Source organism: Macaca fascicularis, chromosome 13, assembly GCF_037993035.2.
Source record: "Macaca fascicularis isolate 582-1 chromosome 13, T2T-MFA8v1.1".
In the NCBI taxonomy this organism is placed as follows: domain Eukaryota; kingdom Metazoa; phylum Chordata; class Mammalia; order Primates; family Cercopithecidae; genus Macaca; species Macaca fascicularis.
In genome coordinates, this window is record NC_088387.1 from 91,630,717 (window position 1) to 91,654,890 (window position 24,174).

Here is a 24,174-nt window from a genome sequence, read left to right on the forward strand (position 1 = left end):
TGAAACACCAAAAAGTGGAGAAAAATGGAGAAACCACTTGTACTACAAATTTCACTAGACTCCACAAACATAATCATATATACATGCAGACAGTAAAAATTCTTGCTTGACACTGAGGCTTCTTGGTTGTGATTACAATTTTGGGGTTCATGTTAACATGAGAGAGACCAAACTAATCTTTCATATTATATGAGATTGGAAATTTGACCAATTTTCTTAATGAGTTATTGTCTGAGATATTTCTTCCTGTTGCAAAACTGATTCCTAAGTACATTGCTAGCTGTGCACACTGAGAGGACCTATAATCAAAGACATCCCAGTAGCGATTAACATATGGTAGGCAGAATAATCATCCCCCAAAAGATGTCCACATCTTAATTCCTGGAACTGTGAATGCACCGTGTTATACGGCAAAGGAGAATTAAGAGTGCTAATCAGATGAATTTAACGTAGTGAGATTAGCCTAGATTACTCTGGTGGGCTCGGTGTAATCATAAGTGTCATTAAAGGTGGGAGAGAAACCCCATAAATATATATATACTTACTATGTACCTATGAAAATCAAAAATAATTTTTTTTAAGTGGAAGAGGGAGGCACAAGATGACTTAGTACTGATGTGAGAAGGACTCAACCAGCCAATGCTGGCTTTGAAGACAGAAGCAGCAGCCACAAGCCAAGGAATGTAGGCATCCATTAGAAGCTAGAAAAGGCTAGGAAACAGATCCCATACCAATCCTACAGAAAGAAACCAGTCCTGCCAATGCCTTGATTTCAGCCCAGCAGAACCCACATCAAACCTCTAAAACTGTTATATAATAAATTTGTGTCCTTTAAACCACTCTATATTTGTAGTATAAGCAGCAATAGGAAACTAATAAAGAGCATAGTAAGTGCCTAGATTTTAGTTTCTCACATCATTCTTCAAAAAAAGGGATCTAGGGCTCCTTAGAGAAATGCTGAGTCTAGGGATGGGGCAAGGAAGAATACAAGATGAACCTGGAGAATTTAAAGTGCCAAAAAATAAGTGGTTAAAAGAAAAAAGATGGCAGTATGTCAAAAGGACACAAGAGCCAACCTTCAGGAACTCCCAGGCTGGGCGCAGTGGCTCATGCCTATAATCTCAGTGCTTTGGGAAGCCAAGGCAGGAGGATGGCTTGAGCCCAGGAGTTCAAGACCAACCTGGGCAACATAGCGAGACCCCCCACTTCTCTACAAAAAAAAAAAAATAAAAAGTTGTTTTTTAAAATTTATTTTAAATTAGCCAGGCAAGGTGGCATGTACCTATAGTCCCAGCTATTAAGGAGGCTGAGGCAGAAGGATTGCTTGAGCCCAGCAGGTCAAGGATGCAGTGAGCTGTGAACGCACCACCACACACCAGCCTGGATGACAGAGCAAGACCTTGTCTCAAGAAAAGAAAACTCCCAATGGCCAAAGCTAGCCATTACTTTCAGTGGCAAAATAATGATAGTACCGGATTATAATCTAAAAAATAAAATAAATATGAATGAGTCCATACTGATATAATTAAATTACTAATTAAATAAATGGGGAGTAGGGGCAAATTTTTTCCACAGAGGTACGAATAATATATATAAATACTCTACGCTCCAGGAGGTGGAGCTTCATTCCTTTCCTCCAACAGCCAGCCTTTGAGTGTGGGCTGTGCTTAGTGGATAGAGTATGTAAATGTAAAGGGGAAAACAGCATCTTTGCAGTAGAAAAACCTGACAGATACCACCTAACTAAGTGATTAAGATTAACATCACCAGTGATAAGTCAGGCTGATATCATGAATCTCTCTGATACGAGAAGGGTACTTCACCTCTGCAGTATTCTACCCCCAAGCCTACAGCTCTAGTCTAATCATGAGAAAACATCAGAAAAACCCAAACTGAGGAACATTCTACAAAATGTCCAACCAGTACTTTTCAAAGGCACCATGAAAAGCAAGAAAACACTATCACAAAATGAAGAAAGACTACGGAGATACAATGACTAGAAGCAAGATAGTATTCTCAATTGGATCCTAGAACCACAAAAGGACATTAGTGGAAAAACTGGTGAAGTCTGAATAAAGTCCATTGTTAACAGTATTGTATCAAAATTAACCTCTTGTTTTGACAGATATACCATATAACATCAGAGAAGCTGGGTGAAAAAGATAGGAAAATTCTCTGTACTGTTCTTACAAATTTTCAATAAATCTAAAATGATTCCATATAAAAAGTTTACTTTAGAACATCTATTTGTTGATGCAAACTTCTGTTTGACTAAAAAAATACACAAATAATGGCCATTTTCCATTCAAAATCAAGACCTAAATAATCTTATTTGGAATTTGCTTACTATACCATATTACTTGGTTGTCATAATTGAAGATTATCAGTAACAGCATTTCTAAAGATATAGTTTTGACATTATTTTCATTGTGCAAGAACATTTTTAATTCTTGGCTACATAATATGTCCCTGCCTGGTATTCATTACACAGCAGTGTAACACTCAGAAACATCTGACTTCAAGCATAAGGAAAATATTTTCTGTAAGATTTGTTATAAGAAATAAATGGGGAAAAGCCATATATTTTCAATGACATATATAATAAATACAACAGCTAATTCATTTTCCCCCCAGGTCTTACAATGTTGCCTTTCTCTTTTAAAATACCTGCACAATTTACAGATACTCAGCCACAAGACAAAGAACAACAAAGAAGGCACTGGAGTCAAATTATCTATTAAAGTTACCAACTTTGAGATACAGTTGGGTTCATCTTGCATATCTTTTCTATTATTATTGCAAACTGCCGTTTCAAAGTTGGTTTAAAACTGATTATTATATGATTTATTTCATTTGTGTTTTTCCACCAAATACAAAGTAGATTCAAAACCCTAAATCTCTCTCCAATTCTGTATTTCTTTCTACTGAAGTTACCGTTATAAAAGCATGTCTTTCAGATAATTTTAGAATGTAATTATTAATTTAAGCAAAGGAATTCCTCAATTTTCAGCAGACCTGAGGGTACTAAAAGTAGCAGAGGTGAAATTCGCTTCCTAGCTCACATCTGGGATATCTAGCAGCCTAACGCAATGTAAATCTGCTGAGGTATTAGAAATAGTACACATCAACAGGATATCCAATTTAGGTAACCAATTGCATTAATGTCAGTAAGTGATTGATTAGATAACCTTAAAGCTCCGAGCCATTTCTCCTGGCCAAAGAAACTGTCAACTTCACACAGCTCAGGGCTTGAGCTCTATTCAGAAGTCAGCTAACATATTCAAAACAAAAGCTTCAGTTAAGTTACTTAGATTTCAGTGCCATCCTAAAAAATTACTTAGTTCTCAATGTCATTCTAGAAAGAAGGGTAATCCTGGTAAACTGCCTGGCAGATGATTTAAATGAATTGAACCTTTCTTTTCTTCCCAATGGAAGAAAGTAAGGACTAAGCTCTAATTTTTTATCTTGCCCAAATTCCTTTCTAAGGGATCTAGGGAATCACGCCCTACAAACCATAAATTCTCATCACATGAGCTTTGTTTAACCCTGTATATTGTGACTTACTTTCCAGTCTTACTCAGGCATAACAAGGGAAAAAAATCAAAATGTTTTACCCCAAAATATATTACCTTGCCATACCTTGAAATTGCCTTGAAAAGTCTTTTGTGGGAAAAATCCACATTCTATAGAGAATCCCCATCACCCTTTGTTTTCCTTCCTTTCTTTCCAGATCTGGGAGATAATCAACTAAGCGCCAGACACCCTTTTGAATCTGATAAGAAACATTTTACAACCTGCTCTCTCTCTCTGAAGTTTGCTATCTGAGAGATTCCTCTGCACAAAAAAACTTGGTCTCAGCAATCCTTTACCTTAACCTAAACAATCCTTTCCATTAATCCCAGGTCCTCACATAAACTCAGCCAATTGTAAACCAGTAAATGTTTAAATTTACCTATAGCCTGAAAGCCCCTGCTTTAAGTTGTCCTGCCTTTCTGAACCAAACCAATGTATTTCTTAAATGTATTTGATTGATGTTCCATGGCTCCCTAAAATATATAAACCCAAGCTGTACCCCGACCACTTTGGGCACATGTTCTCAGGACCTCTTGAGGGCTGTGTTACGGGCCATAGTCAGTCACATTTGGCTCAGAATAAATCTCTTCAAATATTTTACAGAGTTTGACTCTTTTCGTCAACAAAAGTATATCTCCACTACTTACCAGGCCATGCATTAAAACTCATCTCGGCCAAGCAATGCTGGCAACCAAAACTACAAAATCAACAATTACCAAAACTTATGTTTCAAATGCCAGTAGAATTGCTAAAATGAAATAATTTGTTATACATCTAAAAATAAGCAGAGATGTATGTGTGTCTTCCAGGCAACAGAACTAAAATATGTTTAATATATTCTACTTTACTTGATGGTTTTCATAAAAATTTTCATTCGTGACTAGCATTAATAAAATTTACTGAATGAGGAAATCAAACAATGGATACATTTCTCATGGCTTGGTGAAATAGGGGAAAACAAGTTACATCAGGATGCTTTTGGCTTTAAATAACAGAATACTAATCTAAAAGTCATATAAACAATTTGGGTTTACGCTTCTCACATAAAATAAAGTCTGGCCCCAACGCTAAGTTCAGGAGCCGGGATCTCCCATTCTACTATGCCATCCTCGTGATGTCTGAGGACCTCCCCCTCTTTGAGGGAATGTTTGCAAAAGCTGCAAGCCTCAGGTGCTAACACAATACTGACCACAAGCCGAAAGGGAGTGGCATTGGCCCCTCACTGACTTCTTTCATCTTATTAAGGAGGAATATCTTTCGCAGAGACTCCAAGACTCTCCCATAAGACCCTTTGGTTAGACTGGCTCAAACAACCATCCCTGCTGACAGGAGGCTGAGAAAGCCAGTATCAAGTATTTTCATTCTCTGTCATAGGATGTGTGCATCACCGTGGTTCACTGTTAAGATTAGTAAAGTCCTACTTCTGGCCTTTAGTTGTTAATATGTGGAATAACACAGGGGAAGAAGGCTGTTGTGAAGTTTTATATGATCAGTTAATAGGATATCATAATCTAATAAATGCAATAAAGAAGGCCAGGACATCAGAAAGTTTGCTGTGACAGTAATAGCTATAGTATAGTTAATAAGTAGCCAGGAATCCTTGACTAGAAGCCCTCTTTGAAGAAAGAGTCACAGGTGGAGCTTCAAACACACTAGCTGCAGAGATTCATTCCAGGAAGGCTCGAGCTGTTGTTACTTTTGGGTAATAAGGCACCTTTGCCTAATGTAGGTAGCAAAACTGATGCCTATGATTGCACTAAAGGAACTGGCAGGAGTGGAGTGTTACTGAGTCCCATGGGGCGTCTTCTACAGTTTGGGAAGGGACAACTAGCATGTACGTTTCCTGGCACAAAATCACCAATAAGATGAATCGATTCATCTTAACAGATTCATCAATAAGATGAATCCATTCATCTTATTCTTCTTGTTATGAGCAGGAGAGCAGCATGAAATTGTGTTGAATTAAAAAAAGAAGCCACCAAACTGGATAGAGTCGAAAATATTCATGACTTTGTTCTAATTTTAGTGAATGTCTGTTTTAAGTAGGAGGAAGCTGGTAAGAAAGGGGGTAAAGTTTCTTTCTCACAGGAGGTAAAGTTAGGCATTACAAATTTTAAATATGTCAAATAGACATCTATTATTTATGGTTAACATATGATAGTATATAAAATTAAGGTGACTTCAATAAATTTAGTAATTCTTAGAACTGTGTTGGCAATGGCACATTTATTTACACAAATTTATAATGTTTATAAATACATCAATAAACTACAGATCAAACTGGAAATCTGACCACATGAGTCTTTCCAATTCCCATATCACTACATTGAACCACTTTCATGTTAACAGCAGCATGCATTACAATCATGTTCCTATAGTGTACTAAAAAGGTAAACAACACATTGTAACTGAGTTGTTTTTATTCAGGATCTTTAAAAAGAAAAATTCATATGTAAAAATACCAACAGCATGTAAAATAAAATTCTAATCATTTCATCAGATTTGACTAAAAAATTATTTAATATTTTGGCAGTTTATATTCTGGCAGACTGAACTTCTGAACAGCTTCCTAACCAGTTTCCATTATCCTGTGAAAGCAGACCACTACAGGAACTTCTACATATGCAGTAACAGTCTTCGTATGTCCTGAAGAACTGAGAATGGATGAAAGCATTCATCAGAGGCCACGCTGTTCCTGCTGGCTTCTCTCTGATCTCACTCTGAATAATCCAGATATATTACAATGTGTGACTTTCCTAGTTTTCACCACTACACTACATTGCAGAATGTAATGCTTTAGAATTCCAGAATTACATAACAATTTAATATGAAATCATGATGTCATATCAGGAAAATTTCTAGCTTAATCCATGACTTGGCCAGGTTTTAAATCACTATCTCTTTAATATTACTCTCCTTTTCATGCTTTCTAAAAGGCTCAAACTCTTTTCTCACTCTAGAGTGATTAATGATCCAGAGAAACCAAGAAGCCATGAGTTGGGTTCGTACAATTGGCACATGCATTTCCTGGCACAAAATCACTAGGCAAATGGACTTTTTATGACAGTTTTAAGTTTAATATTTCATTTCACTAGTTATTAAGTGGTCATAAAATTGGCTAAAAGTAAAAATCTACATATGCAGTACCATCAGAGAGATGGTAGAGAGTTGAACTCTATGAAACATTTTTTCTTAAAATCCATTCTGTGTATCTTAATAAATTCTAAACAGTTTAGTTAATTTAACAAACTCTTTATAACTTGACCTAAAATCTAAATACTCATAATGATTTATTTCCTACCCTGTTACATAGGTCTGTTGCTTTTATACTTTAAGAAAAGAACTTTCTATTCTAAACTCTCATCCATTTCCCAACCTGGCATTACAGATACAGTGTTTTCCTTTAGTCATTTGCACAAGAATTAAATAGACCAGATAATTATATTCTAAACATCTGGTAAGCAAACATTTATTTGAAAAAAAAAATGTGAACAGCAATCTTAAATACACTCCCTAAAATTACACCAAATTGTCAACAAGTTAAAACTGGTATAGTCTCAAACAGTATATAGTTGACCACTACAATGCATCCATTCTTTTCCCTATCATTTCCTCCTACAAACTCCAACTTTAATTCCCTTTTAAACTCTCATTGGCAAACATGCTGTTTTGTTTGCTGTTTACATTTATGCCTTGATTAAATTACTCTGTATTTGTTTGCTTTCAAGGTTCTAAAATCTTTTTTTCTCCAATCCAAAATCTGTTCCCATTAGTAGCTTGCATTCTCATGAAATCCTATCAAGCTTACAAATAGTTAAGAGCCTACAATGGGTAAGGTACTCTATAAATAGCTTATAACTCAGGAAGGAAAAGAAAATAAACAAATGGAAAAGTTAAGACTGAAATACTTAAATGGGGCTCAAGACGAGTTTTCCTCTTGTCTTGCAGGACAGGTTTGGAATGATAAAAATGACTATACCAGTACAGAGTAGGAGAAATAAACACTCAGTGGTCAAGGAAAGAGATTATGGACCATAAGTCTAATATGAATTTCTGTAAGGTAAGGGGTAGGAGAGTGTATCCACCTTTATAAACCAATATCCAAAGTGGGCCTCGGGATAAACAAGAGAATAATCCCTTAGGCACAGGACATACATCAGGTATTCAAAGCTGATACAAGTAACACACAGAGAGGAAGTTGAGAAGACTCTAGCCCTACTGGGTATTTAAGGGTGGGACTGAAGGAAGGGAAGGATAATCCAAAGGACCAAGCTATCAGAAGCTCAGCTGTAACCTGGAAGCTACTAACAGCATAATTGGCAAGAGAATATTTTTATATTTTGAGAAAAACTAGGATTTGGTAACTAATTGAAGAAAGAATGAGTCAGAGATGATTCCTGTATTGCACAGAGAGAAACTAAGTAATCTCTAAATTTTATGTCAAGTCTAAAATCCTATGCTTCAGGAATCTTTTTCTTAACAGTTAAAAAGGAAAAAAGTCCTTAAGCAGTTTCCATTTTCTAGCATGATGGAGTTAAGACTCTATCGGTCAAATCGTCTCTGTAGAAAACAATGACAAAATTTGGACATAAAATAAAGGTAATCATCAGAAGGTACTAGAGAGGGAGTAGAAGCAGACAGACTGGTGGGAGTTCATGTTCACTTGCAAGAAGGAAGATGGAAAGCTCTAAGAGTATGTTCCCTTCTCCAAAGCTTTCAGCCTCGGGCTAAAGGCAGTCCACAGAAAAATATGTGGATACAACACACAACTACAGCAGTGCTGAAAGAAAATGTATAGTCCTAAACACCTGTGTTAAAAAAGGAACATGGTATCAGATCAAAGGCTTAAGCTTCAATGTCAAGAAACTAAAAAACTTTTTAAAAAGCAAATTAAGCCCAGAGAACATAAAAGTTAGGAAATAATAAAGATAAGAATAGAAATCAGTAAAACTAAAAACACAGATTGATGAGGGGAGGGGAAGAAATCAATGAAACCAAAAGCTGATTATTTTAGGGGAGAGGGGCAAATCAAAAAAACTGACAAAACTCCAGCCAGATTGAACAAGAAAAGTGAGAAATAAAGGAAGGGATTAACTACAGACTCTTTAAGCATTAAAAAATTAACAAAATATTATTAACAACTTGATGCCTTAGTTTGACACTTCAGTTTGACAACTTAGATAACACAATTTCTTGAAAAGAAAAATTACAAGAAACAGAAGTAAAGAATTCTATAACAACTCAAAAAATTTAGTTTGTAATTAAAAAGACACCCACTAAAGAAAATTCCATGCTTAGATGGCTTCACTGGTGAACTCCTTTAATCATTTAAAAAGGAAATAACATCAGTCCTATACAAACTCTTAACAGAAAACATGCAAGGAGAGAACACTGACCATCTGATTTTATGAGGTCACAAACAGATATGTATCTCACAAGAAAAAAGAACAAAATCCCTAATTAACACAGATATAAAAACTCTTTAAAGCTATTAGCATATTGAATCCAACAATATATAAAAAAGTTAAGTGGAGATAATCCTAGAAATGTAAGGTTAGTTTACCATCAGAGATTAATCAATGCAATTTAACATATTAATAGAACAAGGGAGAAAACTCATCTTATCATTTTAAAAGATACAGAAAAAGCATTAAAACCAAATTCAACACCATTTTATGATAAAAGTCACAGCAAATCAGGAATAGAAGGGAACTCCTCAACCTAATTAAGAGCATCTGTGAAAAATCTATAGTTAGCATTATACTCTACAGTGAAAGGCTCCAGGCTTTCTACCTAAGATCAGGAACATGGCAAGGATGTCTGCTCTCAACACTTCTACTTAACATTTTACTAAAAGAATAGCCACTGCAGTAAGGCAAAAAAAAAAAAAAAAAAAAAGGTATAGAAGTTGAATATTAAAATTAAAATAATATTTACATACAAGCAATGTGATTATGAATATAGAAACCCTAAGGAACCCACAAAGCAGGCAGAATAGTTGAATTCAGAAAAGTTGCAAGATACAAAACTCAACTGCATTTCTATAAACTGGCAGCAAACAACTGGAAAGTACAAATTTAAAACAACTCCAAAATAGCATGAATCAAACATATGCAGAAACAAATCAAATGCAAGTTGTGAAAGACCTTTATATGAAAAACTACAAGTACTGCAAAGGGAAATTAGATTGAATTAAATCACAATAAAAATCTTGAGGATTTTTTGAAGAAATTACCAAGCTTATTTTAAAATTTTAATAGAGAGGAAAAATACTCAAATAGTTGAAAAAAATTTAAAATAACTGTTGATTTCAATTCTTGCTATAAAATTACAGCATCATGACAGTATGATACTGATGAAATAACACTTACCGGACAACTAATTTTCAAAAAAAGGAGTTAAGTTAGTTCAGTGGATAGTGGGCAGACTTTTCAATAAAAGCTGATGGAAAACTGGAAAGCTGTATAGGAAAAAAAATAAACCTTGACCCTGCCTCACAATAAAAATTGCATCAAAATGGGTCATACATAAAGTTAAGAAGTAAGACCATTAAACTTCTTGGGAGGAGAAAATATTTGTGACACAAGGTTAGACAATGAAAGAACAGTAAGAAGAAATGGATTAAAAAGACCTCATGAAGATAAAGTTTGCTCTTTGAAAGACAGGTTTAAAAAAAGTAAAAAGGCAAACCACAGTCTGGGGTAAAAAATTGCAAAAATCATATCTATAAAGAGCCTATATCCAGAATTTTCAAAGAACTCTTACAGAGCAATAAAGAAGAAACAACCCATAAAGGAGAAAATATACGACTAGAACCATCACAAAACATGCTGTATGAGCATGTATGAATGGCCAATGAGCACATGAGAAGAGGATCAAAATCCCTAGTCTTAAAAGAAAAATTGTTGCCACAACAAAGGCACAAAAATAGCTGAAGTCAGAAAGACTGATAATACCTAATGCTGACAAGGATATGGGACACCTGGAACTCTCTCTTACATTACTGGTAAAAATGTAAAATGAGAAAAATTGTATGGAAGTAAATTAGAAAGTTAAAGACACATTTACCATATTATCTAGGGGTTTGGGTGCAAAAGGGCACAAGGATACAACTAACTCATCTGTTGTGAGTTACATGACGATATGCAATTTAAAACTGGTTAATTTTATTGAATATAAGTAATACATTAAAAGTAATAGAAGGGTATGGTAAATAAAACAGCATGGTACTTACGCATAATAAAATAAAACCTGATAAAATGTGACATTTTCACACTAATCAAGAAAAGATTACTTATTCAGAAAAGAGTACTGGGCTGAGTAGCTATTTGGGGCGATAAACAAGAAGTCCCTTTCCTCTAGATTTTTTTGTTTAATAACTTTTTTTTTTTTTTTTTTTAAGAGACAGGGTCTTACTCTGCCACCCAGGCTAGAGTGCAGTGGTACAATCATAGCTCAATGTAGCCTTAAACTCCTGGGCTCAACTCCTCAGCCAACCAAAAAGCTGGAATTACCATGCCCAGCTCTCCTAGCTTAGACCAGAATAACCATGACAAGTGAAACCATAAAAGCATGATGGAAAAGCTAAGTTTGCTATAAAATCCAGATGACATAAAAGATTAATCAGTTTGCACAAAAACAGTATTTCCACTAGAAAAAAAAATAACCTAAACAAAGAAAAAGGACAAAAGACAGAGGAAATATTAGCAACTCACCCCAGACAAAATGTTAATATTTCTACTAAGAATTCGTATAACCCAAAAGGATAAAGACTAACATTCCAATAGAAAAATGTCCAGCCTCTGCTGGGCGCAGTGGCGCGTGCCTGCAGTCCCAGCTACTCGGGAGGCTGAGGCTGGAGGACTGCTTGAGTCCAGGAGTTCTGGGTTGTAGTGCCCTATGCCTATCAGGTGTCTGCACTAAGTTCGGCATCAATATGGTGACCTCCTTACAGCCGGGGACCACGAGGTTGCCTAAGGAGGGGTGAACCCGCCCAGGTCGGAAACGGAGCAGGTAAAAACTCCCGTGCTGATCAGAAAAATGTCCAGCTTCATCACCTTTAAGAAAAATAAATATGGCCGGGGGTGGTGGCTCACGCCTATAATCCCAGCACTTTGGGAGGCTAAGGCGGGCGAACCACGAGGTCAGGAGTTCAAGAACGGCCTGGCCAACATGGTGAAACCCCGTCCCTACTTAAAATACAAAAATTAGCTGGGCATGGTGGCAGGCGCCTGTAATCCCAGCTACTTGGGGGCCTGAGGCAAGAGAATTGCTTGAACCCAGGAGGCGAGGTTGCGCCACTGCACTCTAGCCTGGGGGACAAGAGGCAGACTTCGTCTCAAAAAAAAAAAAAATTAAAAAAAATAGAAAGGAAAAGAAAGAAAAATAAATATAAACCTACATTGAAATATCTTCTTTATCTAACTATGTTTGACAAAGACCCAGGTATTTCATAGCACCATGTTTTTGAGAGTGTAATGAAACAGCATATATATCATTGTTTAAAATATAAATTGATTTAATCCCTATGGATGGATATGGACAATATCTCTCATATTCTGATCCAGGTTTCAACTCTTGCTGATAAATTTAGTTTTATGTGAAATACTGCATAGACAAAGAAAATCACTGCAACATTATTAGTAAGTGCTGAAGATTGGAAAAATTTAAACAGTGGATGGGTTAAAAATATCATGTATCCTTAAATACTATGATATCATTTTAAAATAATGCAGCAATAGATACACTGACATGGAATAATCTCCAACATATATTGCTAAATACTTTTAAAATAATATGAAGAACAGTATATGTATTTTGTTGCACCCATTTCTATTTAACAAAATTAAGTGGAAGAAAACAATCTGCTTGTTCATGCATGGAATAGCTCTGAAAACAACTATTAACAACTGTTTTGGGGAAACCGAATGACTACAGAGCCAGGATGAGACAAAACTTTATTTTCTGTATACAACTCTTTGTAGCTTTTGATTTTGTACAATGTACCTGTTAGTTATAATACATAAAAATTTAAGTAATTAAACATTTTATTTAAAATTAAATATTTTTATGCCTTGACTCTAGAACTAAATAGACCCGGTTTCATAATTTATTGCCACTCCATAGTATCTATGTGGAACAAGGCAAATTATTTAACATTCTTAAACTCCATTTTCTTTAAGAGGATTATGTTATGATATGCAGTTGTGACCTTTAAATAAGATAATGTATATAAAATCCCTTACACAGTATTCTGCACACAGCACATAATAACAAATTATTAGAGATTCTTTTACCTTTTCCTTCTCCTGAAATTATACCCAAATTGAATCATTCAAATTTTTTTTTGACATCTAATTTAAGATGGACCATGATTAAGAAGTACAAACCATTTATCCAAGAGAAGATTTCTTAAAATGATTAGCGGTTTACTTTAGCATGATCCATACACAGTGATATAAGGTTTTTGTTTACATAGTTTTATAATACATGTTCTTAAATAAATTGAAGGTAGACCAGCCAAGCCTGTTAAAACAGTATATATAACATTAAAAGAGAACATTTAGTGGTGTCTAGATCCTGACTAAACATGCTTGGCTCTAAAGTTCTATTTTTTAAAAAATTAGCCAGGCATCATTGTGCAAGCTTGTATTAACAGTTTTAGCTACTCAGGAGGAGGGTGAGGTGGAAGGACCACTTGAGCCCAGAAGTTCAAGACTGCAGTAAGTTATGATCATGCTACTGTACTCTAGCATGTGTGAGAGTGAGACTCTGTCAAAAAAAAAAAAAAAAAAAAAAGGGCCGGGTGCGCAGTGGCTCACACCTGTAATCCCAACACTTTGGGAGGCCGAGGCAGGAGATCACAACATCAAGAGATCCTGGCCAAAACGGTGAAACCCCATCTCTACTAAAAACACAAAAATTAGCTGGGCATGGTGGCGCGTGTCTGTAGTCCCAGCTACTCAGGATGCTGCGGCAGAAGAATCGCTTGAACCAGGTAGGTGGAGGTTTGAGTGAGCCAAGATCGCACCACTGCACTTCAGCCTGGGCAACAGAGCCAAACTCCATCTCAAAAAAAAAAAAAAAAAAAAGTTCAGGGGAGGTTGGTAGAGTTCAGTAGTAAAGCCATCTGATCCTGAGCTTTACTTTGCTGGGAGATGTTTTTAATAATTGATTTAATCTCATTACTTGTTATTGATCTGTTCGGGTTTTCTATGTTTCCCTATTTCAATCTTGATAGCTTATACGTTCAGGAATTTATCAATTTCTGCTATGTTTTCCAATTGGCTGGCATATAGTAACTCATAATATTCTCTAATGATCTTTTTTATATCTGTAGTATCAGTTGTAATATCTCATATTACATTTATAATTTTTTATTACATTTCAAATTTTTTTATTTTTTTATTTTTTTTGAGATGGAGTCTGGCTCTGCCACCCACACTGCAGTGCAGTGGTGCAGTCTCAGCTCACTGCAACCTCCACCTCCTGGGTTCAAGCGATCCTCCTACCTCAGCCTCCCAAGGAGCTGGGATTAAAGGTGCCTGCCACAACGCCCGCCTAATTTTTGTATTTTAGTGGAGATAGGGTTTCATCATATTGGCCAGGCTGGTCTCCAACTCCTGACCTCAGGTGATCCACCCACCTTGGCCTCCCAAAGTGCTAAACGCATGAGCTACTGCACCTGGCCTAATTTTTTTTTTCATCTTCTCTCTGTTACTTAGTCTAATGGTTTATCAGTTTTATTTATCTTTCCAAAAAAATCAACATTCCGTTTCATTGACCCTTCATATGTTTCAGTCTCTATTTTGTTTAGTTCTGCTCTAATCTTTCCTTTTGCTAATTTTCAGTTTGGTTTGTTCTTGCTTTCCTAGTTCATAGAGGTGCATCAGGTGATTTATTTGAAATCTTTTTACTTTTTTGATGTAGGCATTTACTGCTATAAGCTGCACTCTTACTACTGCTTTTGTTGTATCCTATAGGTTTTGGTATGTTATGTTTCTATTTTCATTTGCTTCAAATTTTTTTTATTTCCTTCTTAATTTCTTCACTGACCCATTGGTCATTCAGAAGCATGTTTAATTTCCAAGCATTGGTACAGTTTCCAAATATCCTCTTGTTATTAATGTCTAACTTTATTTCATTGTGGTCTGACAGGATACTTAACATAATTTCAATTTTTTAAAATTTGCTGAGACTTGTTTTGTGGCCTAACACATGATCTGTCCTGCAGAATGTTCCATGAACTGATGAAAATAATGTATATTCTGTGGCTGTTAAATGAAATATTATTTAAATATCTGTTAGGTCCACTTGGTCTATAGTGCAGTTTAAATCCAGTATATGTCTTGATTGATTTTCTGTCTGGATCATCTATCTGTTGCTGAGAGTGAGGTGTTGAAGTCCCCAACTATTACTATATTGGGGTCTAAATATAGATATATTTGCTTTATATATCTGGGGGCTCTGGTGTTTAGCGCACGCGTGTGTGTATTTTATTGTTACATCCTCTTGCTGAATTGATCCCTTTATCACTATATATTAATAATTGCCTTCTTTGTCACTTTTTATGTTGTGGGGTTTTTTTCTTTTTTTAACTTGAAGTCTATTTCATCTGATACTCTATACCTACTCCTGCTCGTATTTGGTTTCCATGTGCATAGAATTTCGTTCTCAATTCCTTCATTTTCAGTCTATGTGTATCTTCACGGGTGAAGTCAGTTTCTTGTAGGCAGCATATAGTTGGGTCCTGCTTTGTCTTTTTTTAAAAATTCATTCAGCCAGTCTATATTTTTTAATTGGGGAATTTAAATGCTTTACATTCAAGGTTATTAATATGTGAGCACTTATCCCCACTACTTTTAAATTGATTTCCGGTTATTTTGTATATCCTTTGTACCTTTCTTCCTGTCTCATTGTTTTTATCTATGCAATTTGGTGATTTTTCTGTAGTGTTAATGTTTGAGTCCCTTCTCTTTTTCATCTACATGTCTGTTCTATCAGTGTGTTTTATCTGCATGTTTTCATAATAATTAGATATCATTTTTTTACTCCAGATGCAGAAGTAATTAATCATTTCTTTTAGAGTCAGTCTAGTCATGATGAATTCCCTCATTTTCACTTGTCTGGGAAAGACTATTTCTCCTTTATTTCTAAAGAATAGCATTGCCAGTTATGGTATCCTTGGCTGGCAGTTTTTCCTTTCAGCACGTTGAATATATCATCCCATTCTCTCCTGGTCTGTAAAGTTTCTGCTAAGAAATCTGCCATTAGTCTGATGGGGATTCCCTTTTATGTGATTTGACACCTTTCTCTAGCTGTTTATAGAATTCTCTCTTGACTTTTGAGAGCTTGACCATAAAATGCCTTGGAGAAGCCCTTTTCAGGTTCAACCTATTTGAAGATCATTGGGCTTCCTGTATCTGGATGTCCATATCACTCCCAAGACTTGGACAGTTTTCAGCTATTATTTCATTAAGTAGGTTTCAATGCCTTTTTTCACGTCTTCTTCTCCAACTCCCATGATGCAAAAATTGATCACTTAATGGTGTTCCACATGTTCTGTAAGCTTTCTTCATTCTTTATTTTGATCTGACTGGGTTACTTGAAAACATGTGTTTTCAGGTTCAGAAATTCTTTCTTCTTCTTGATCTAGTTTATTGTTGAAGCTCTTGATTTTATTTTTATTTCATTTACTGAATTTTTCAGTTTTGAGATTTCTGATTCTTTTTATGATACCTACCATTTTCCTGAATTTCTCATTCAGATCATGAATTGTTTCCTGATTGTGCTGAATCCTTTATCTGTGTTCTCTTGTATTTTGCTGAGTTTCCTTAAGATCTTTATTTTGAATTCCTTTTCAAGCATTTGATAGGTTTCCTTTACTTTGGGGTATATTAACTGGAGCATGTTTGCGTTCCTTTGAAGGTATCAAGTTTCCTTGCTTTTTCACATTTCCCGTGTCCCTACACTGGTATCTGTGCATACAATGGAACAGCCACTTTTTCCAATTTTATGATATAGCTTTTATATGGAAAAACCTTTTCCTGTAGATATGCTGTATAGTCTCAGTTGGACAGGACACTTTGACTTTGGTTCCGTGCAACAACAGTAATATAGACTCCATATGATTTCTTCAGCTTTCATCAACATCAGTGGTGTCTACTGAGTGCCTCACTGGCCTAGGCTGCAGCTGTTTGTGGATGCTCTGGTGTGGCTTTACTGGAAGCAAGAATGCTGGGAAGGCAAGTTTTTTTTGACCCTGGGGGGTGAACACACGCATGCACACAATGCTCTACCACTAGAAGGGACAGAATTGCCGGCACGCCCCAGGTGCATGCCATTCTACTCTTAATCTTCTTCTCTCCACTCTTAGCACTCTTAAATTTGTAAAGATGGGAGGGCAGAAGGAAATGTTTTGGAATTTACTTCTCTTCATAAATCAATTGAAAGCTTATGGCATTATTTGTCTTCTCATACTAAAGAGATAGGTGATACATGGTTTTCTTTCCTCTCCTGCTTGATTTCATAAATTTTTCACAATTAGGGTGAAGAAAAATACACAGTTGCCATTGTCCTTCAAAAACCTCTGTAAGAAGACTTTTAATTATGGATTCAATCTCTATTAGACACATAACTGTGGCTTTTTCATTTTCTGTTGATGTCAGATTTTGTCAGTTGCATTTTTCTGTATTTTTTAAATCTCATATACACTTTTAAAGTCATTGGCATAATGTTATTCTTAATATCCTGTTAGTATATCTCATGTAGAATCAATCTTGCTACTGGTAATATGTGCCTTCTCTTTTATATTTATCAGTCCTCTTAGGGATGTGGCAGTTTTTAAATACTGACATCTTTGACACATCTTCAATCTATGGGGTCTATGCTCCGTCCTCTAGAATCTTTGAGGATAGTAACTGCTTCCACCAATATAACATATGGTAGGAGTGATGTTGTTTGAATTCTAAGGCTAGGTCATAAAATACCTTGTAGCTTCTTGCTGGTTCTCAAGTGAGACTGTTCTCTAGGGAAAGCCAGCTGCCATGTAAGAAATCTGACTGCCCTGAGATCACTATATTGGAAAAGCGGCAAAGAGAAAGATAAAGCTATAAGTACAAAGGCAATTAAAACACAAACAGTTGACCAAGTGCGGTGGCTCAAGCCTGTAATCCCAGCATGCTGGGAGGCTGAGGTGGGCAGATCACGAGGTCAGGAGATTGAGACCATCCTGGTTAACACAGTGAAACCCCATCTCTACTAAAAATACAAAAAAATTAGTCGGGCGTTGTGGCGGGTACCTGTAGTCCCAGCTACTCAGGAGGCTGAGGCAGGAGAATGGCATGAACCTGGGAGGTGGAGCTTGCAGTGAGCCGGAGCTTGCAGTGAACCGAGATAGCGCCACTGCACTCCAGCCTGGGTGACAGAGCGAGACTCCATCTCAAAAACAAAAAACAAAAAAACAAAAAACAGTAAATCAACTACAAACACCTTACTAGTCTATCCTGTGAGGGCCTGCCCTTTGCCCTCACAAATCATAAACCATGTCAGTACACTAATAGAGGCATGGTTTAAGAGAGTACATAATTTAAATAAGTAAGAAGTGTTACCTAGGTAAACCACAGAAGTATAAATATAATTAATGAGGCTGTCAGGAGGATACAGTGGGTACTTCATATACCCATGGGAATAACTGATTTGAATATATTTATAATCTGTCCCCTCCCTTATTTCACATTAAGTAGTAAGTTGAGAAAGGAGGCCATTTATTTTTAACATGCAATGCTGAAATATCCCTACTTCTGCAACACACAAGGCACATGTTGTATTCCTAGCCATTTAAAATAAACATTTCCAGGAACTTTAATATTATACAAGCAAAGTAAAAAGACTTTTTAAAAATTTTAAAGTTATAGATTGGGGAAGTTCAGAAAGTACTAGCACCTAGTATAATGAATGCTTGGAACCTAGGTATTCAATTAATATTTACTACACGAATATCAATCAATCCGTCAATGTCAAGTAGTTTATCAGCACAGACCAGTTTCTGGCCAAAATCACAAGTACTACCTGCAATAAAAAGTTACTAAACTATTAATTCATATCCTTCAATGTGGTGGTCCTCAGATACTATATATCCATTTCCTTGAGAATAGTTTATTTTCTCTTTCAGAGTAAGATTTTTTTAAAAAGAGATTAAAATAAAGTCATCTGCCATAACAGATCCACTAAAGACAAAAGAACCTGAGATTGTTTTTAGCCCAATGAGGAAAAAAATGGAATTGCTTTAATGCTTATGTCAGTTTTACAGCAAAATGAATGAGCCACTTAAAATAATGTATGAGTAACCTACCAAATCCAGGAACACTTTTGAGACTGGCTTTGAGGCAAATTTTCTCCAATCTGAGGTAGCTATATCTCATCAGACAATTCCACAGGAACATCCAGTCCATTCTTGTCCGATGGTTCATTATAATGACACTTCTTTCTCCAGGAACAAATGCATCGCCAGTTATAATCACTTTTACACCAAACATGGTCTCCAATAATGCCTAAGAAAATAATACAGATATAGAGAAAAATATGATTTTCCATAGGTAAGTTTTATCATGCCCTATAAATAAATCTTAAGATTTCCAATATATAAAAGTTAGTATTTCCCATGATCCTTGCTTCTATAATAAAAAATTGGGTGGTGACGTTATCTAGAAGAATGAGAATATCAAGCACTATTTCTATTTTAAGTTTCTGTGATTTCCTAATTTAAAAAATGCTAATTATCCTTGAAATCAAGATACCTTATTAAGTAAAAAGAAAGTATAAAAGGTTGTAGTATATCAAGATTCTACTGTGTAATATTTTAAGGATATATATATATGTAACATTATTACCTTTTTTCTAGAAAGAATAGTCAAAGAATTAGCACTGGGTACAGGGGAAAAAATAACCCAGAAAGTTAAACTGTTCACTTTATAGCCTCCTGTACTATGATGTTTTAAAAACAAAAACATAGATCTTACTTATTTTGACACTATATAAAGAATAAATTAACTATACATCTACTAAAATACTACAAGCCTTAATACCTGGAACACAGTAATGTTCAAATATTTGCTGAATTTGCTTAATTCACTTTTCTGATGGGCCAGGTATACAATACATATGAAATATTTAGAAAAACAATATATTACAGACTTACGAGTTCTTGAAAGTAAAATAACAGCTTATAATAAAACCTGATTATTGATTTCAAACTCCTATTTGAATTCTCAAATTATTTACATGTAACAAATTTACTAGTTAATATTTGACTTATTAATAGAGAAATTTATCTAAAGGCAAATATACAGTACAGAATCAAAAGTTCTCTTTGCGAATATCATGATAATCTTAAACAAGGTACAGCCAATAGACAAACTGTGGTGTACTCATATAATGGAAAAATTATACAACAATTAAAGTAGATGAACTACAAGTACCTATAGAAACATGAAAGATACACAGAAGCATAATTTTGAGAGACAGCAAAACAAACAAAAATATATACAATAAATGTCAATATACAAGACTTTCTAAAAGATTAAGATATTTTAAAGATGATTATATAGATGCTAAAATTATAAAGAACAAGAAGAAAATAACTATCTTAAAAGTCAGACGAACTTCTACCAAAAGGAGGGTGTTTTGATTGGAAGTCTAGGTAGCTTGCTGGAGAGCTGACAATGTTGTATTTCTTGACCTAGTTGACAGTTACCCTCAAAATTTTTCATTAAATTGTACATTTGTGTTTTAATAACTTTTTGGTATGTTTGCTATACTTCACAACAAAAAAGCATTTTTAAAAAAATGAAATATGAAACAGTAAGACTTTGAAACACATAATAGGATCAATAAAACACTGGTTCAAAATAATATTAGCTAAAGAAATATACTAGAAAGTAAAAAGAAGTTAGAAAAGTTTTATGTCCAAATTGCTACAGAGTCAAGGTGTTAACATCTTGATACAAAATCATTTGGACTAAGTAGCTACAGATATCCCATAGGTCCTCATTAAGTTACTTTCCCACAGCTGAGGTTCACTTTCAGCATGGGTATTTAATCCAGTACCTATTATGTCCTAGAAGGACGGCCTCCAAGAGGTCAATAAAAATGTATTCCTCTTAAGCTGTATATAAAGATATGTCAATGTGTACACATACTTTGTTAAGTAAAATGCTTGCAGTTTTCATCAAATTTTCAAAAGGGTCCATAACTGCTCAACTAATTATAACCCCTACTCTAAAAAGTCCCTTGAAAGTGAAATACCTACATGTAAGACCTCCTGGTAAAAAGGATCATGGCAGAGTCCTCCGGGCTTGGACCCACAGCAAAAAATGTCATTTTTTTTTTCTTTTGAGATGGAGTCTCGCTCTGTCACCCAGGCTGGAGTGTAGTGGCGTGATCTTGGCTCACTGCAACCTCCGCCTCCTGGGTCCAAGCGATTCTCCTGTCTCAGCCTCCCGAGTAGCTGAGATTACAGGCACCCGCCCACCACGCCTAGCTAATATTTTGTATTTTTAATAATGACGGGATTTCACCATGTTGGCCAGACTGGTCTTGAACTCCTGACCTCACGACTCGTCCACCTCGGCCTCCCAAAGTGCTGGCATTACAGGTGTGAGCCACCGCACCTGGCCAAGAGTTAAAAATCTTAAGCCTATAAATCCCAAACCTCATACATAACCCTATATATGCAATCTCTAACATATGATACCTATGGATTCCAAACAATCCTTTGCTTTTCATTATGAAAAATAACAAAATTTAAAAATCCAAGACTGGGATGGGTGTGGTGGCTCACACATGTAATCCCAGCACTTTGGGAGGCTCAGGCAGGAAGATCGCTTGAGGCCAAGAGTTCAAAACTAGCCTAGGCAACATAGCAGGACTCCAGCTCTACAAAAACATTTTAAAAGCTAGGCATTGTGGCACATGCCCAGAGCCTTAGCTACTCAGGAGGCAGAGGCAGAAGGATTGCTCAAGTCCAGGAATTTCAGGTTACAGTGAGATCTGACCACACCACTGCATTCCAGCTGGGCAAGAGAATGTTGTCTCAAAAAAAAAAAAAAAAAAAAAAATCACCTCCACCACCACCACCAAGATCGGGTGTCCAGGAACATCTCATATAACATGACATTCTCTCCTTTGACATCCAGCATTCTATCAGAATATGCCTGAAGGTTATAAATAACCTTCTGGGCAGCCAAGATCTCAAGTCCACATTAATCAGTTGTAATACCAGATGAGACATATCCAGTCAACCTATTTACAGCTCCTGCAAAGGCAGAAAAACAAATATACTACACAGAAATAAAGTTGTAATATCTATAAAGAACTCCAGAATTCAAATAATCCAGACTAAAAGACTGGGAAAAAAGACACTATTCTCATATTTATTTTATTTCTAGTATACGAGAGAGATAATAGTGTCAACAGTAATAAATCTTACAAAATTTTATAATGCATTGTTTCTTATATTGAAGAGTAACAATTCTGATAATTTTTACCTAATTGGTCAAAGATTTCTCTGTGTATTATTTAATAGAAATATGGAAGCATTTTCCAAGGATCTTTTATATACCACTACTTACTATGTCCAAGTGTTCCATCGTGTATAAAAACACAAAGATGAGAGTGGTTCCTCTCAAGATGACAGAGAAAGTTTTGCCATCATGCCTGCTGCTCTCACTCTCATTTATCATTCTGATGGATCTTTATTTAGTCTGAGGTAATAACAACTCATCTCCACATCTGCTTTTGCTTTTCAGGTTCAGCTTAGGTCTGGTTACCCAAATCTCTAGCTACTTGAGGCTTTGCAATCCCAACTCATTCTTCAAGACACTGAGCACCCACTTTGTTAAGAGCAACAGTACAGACAAAAATCACGTTCAGCAATCTATGTTTATTGAACATCTGTTTTATGCTAGGATTGGAATGGTATCAAAAGATCAGAAGGCTGTGGAAGAAACCTGTGCCCTAGGTAGACAGTTAGAAAATGACCTCTAAATTCTTAAGGCATGATTTATGGTGAAAGGACAGAACTCCAAGTAATTTTCATAATCCCAGGTAGTAATCAGACTGTTTGGTCAGAGTTAAGATTTTGAGAAGCAAAAACTGCTCTGAGCACATGCTGAGTTTGACCCTTACAGTATTGATTATGTTGAACAGAACTGTCCAAAAATGAAAGGAACAAAGACATGCACTCCAAATTATAGAAACATTCAAACAAAGACTGAATGGTCACCCTGCAGATTGTTCTTGAAGGGATTCTTGCCCACAGAGTTAGGTTAGACAAAGTGACCTCTAAGTCTCATCTAATTCTAAGATTCTAAAACACTTCACTGCTATGCCTCTTTTAGCACAGAAAATGTGCTCCTTAAAAATAGTAAGACAAGAAAAATCTTGCCAACGAAATCATTTTAATCCACAAGAGAAACTTAACGAAAGAGAAGATCATTTTGTGACTATTTTTGTGAAGCAATAATTAGTTTAAGTGCATTTATCCTAATTTATTTTTGGTGGAAAATTATTTTTAACTGTTTGGGATTGCTTAAAATAAAGTACATCAATAAGGGATAAGAATAAGTTTCAGATTAAATTCACTTTGAATTTAAAAATAATATATTTTATTATTGCTTAAAAACTCCTTTAGCTCTCTGTACAAGTATGAGATAAAAGGCGATTAAAGACACCCTTGAGAGTTCCTCTCCATTTCTTTCAACAGAGACATTCATTATCTCAAAACTAGGATATCAATTTTTCTGTAACCTAGCTATAAGGAATTCAACGTCTATACATTTCTTAACTAAAAAAACATTCTCTGCCTGATATGCTGTAACTAGTAAACTAAACAGCTGAGTGACAGCAGTTTTCCAAATGTATACTAATTTTTTACTAGTACTGTGGTAGTTAAATCTTACCTATGTGTTAAACTGTCCAAACAGCTAATAAGACAAAAGTTAGGAATAGGTGAAATTATCTTTGAAAATCTCCTAGGATGGTGCATCTCAAAAGATTACACTATCAGTAAGTCCAGCTCGGCCAATCTTCTCCCAAAATTGTACTATATTGCTATTACCCTACCTGACCATCAGACAAAGTGATTGGTTTGTATGTTGTTTAAAAATATCTATCTTTAAACATAAGAATCATACTCAGTAGAGAACCACTCATACTTCCCATTTCATCTCATATGAAGCAGAAACAATTCATTCTCTTCTCTGCCCACTATTCCCTTACCTATCTTAGTGCATGTAATTGAAACTGTACAAATACTGTGGGTGTATAATGTAATTCTGCAGTAATAGTAATGCTACTAATATTAATAACAGTAGAAACAGCTACTGCAGAATTTTTTTAGTAACTTGTCCTATGAATACCAGCATTTCTTCCAGAGTAAGAGTTTTAACTGTGTACATGGCTGCCCAGAAAAAAAAAGACATTTCCCAGATTCTACTACAGTTTTTAGCTGCTCTTACCAGTAGAGTAAGCAAAAGTGATACGTGCAACTTGCTATGTACTAGACACGTGAGTCACTGATATAGAAAGAAAGCATTTGCTCTA

The 24,174-nt window shown here is 35.5% G+C and overlaps 1 protein-coding gene across 30 annotated transcripts in view; it reads right to left on the bottom strand.

Moving 5' to 3' along the window:
• The window catches only part of LCLAT1 (lysocardiolipin acyltransferase 1), a 216,060-nt gene that overhangs the window by 98,598 nt on the left and 93,288 nt on the right, over positions 1–24,174 (bottom strand). For all 30 annotated transcript variants that reach the window (XM_074012058.1, XM_045369564.2, XM_074012055.1 and 27 more), the window contains one exon: positions 18,926–19,124. In XM_074012058.1, the coding sequence (XP_073868159.1) occupies positions 18,926–19,109 (184 nt within the window). In that variant the 5' untranslated portion in view covers positions 19,110–19,124. The remainder of the gene's footprint in view (positions 1–18,925; positions 19,125–24,174) is intronic.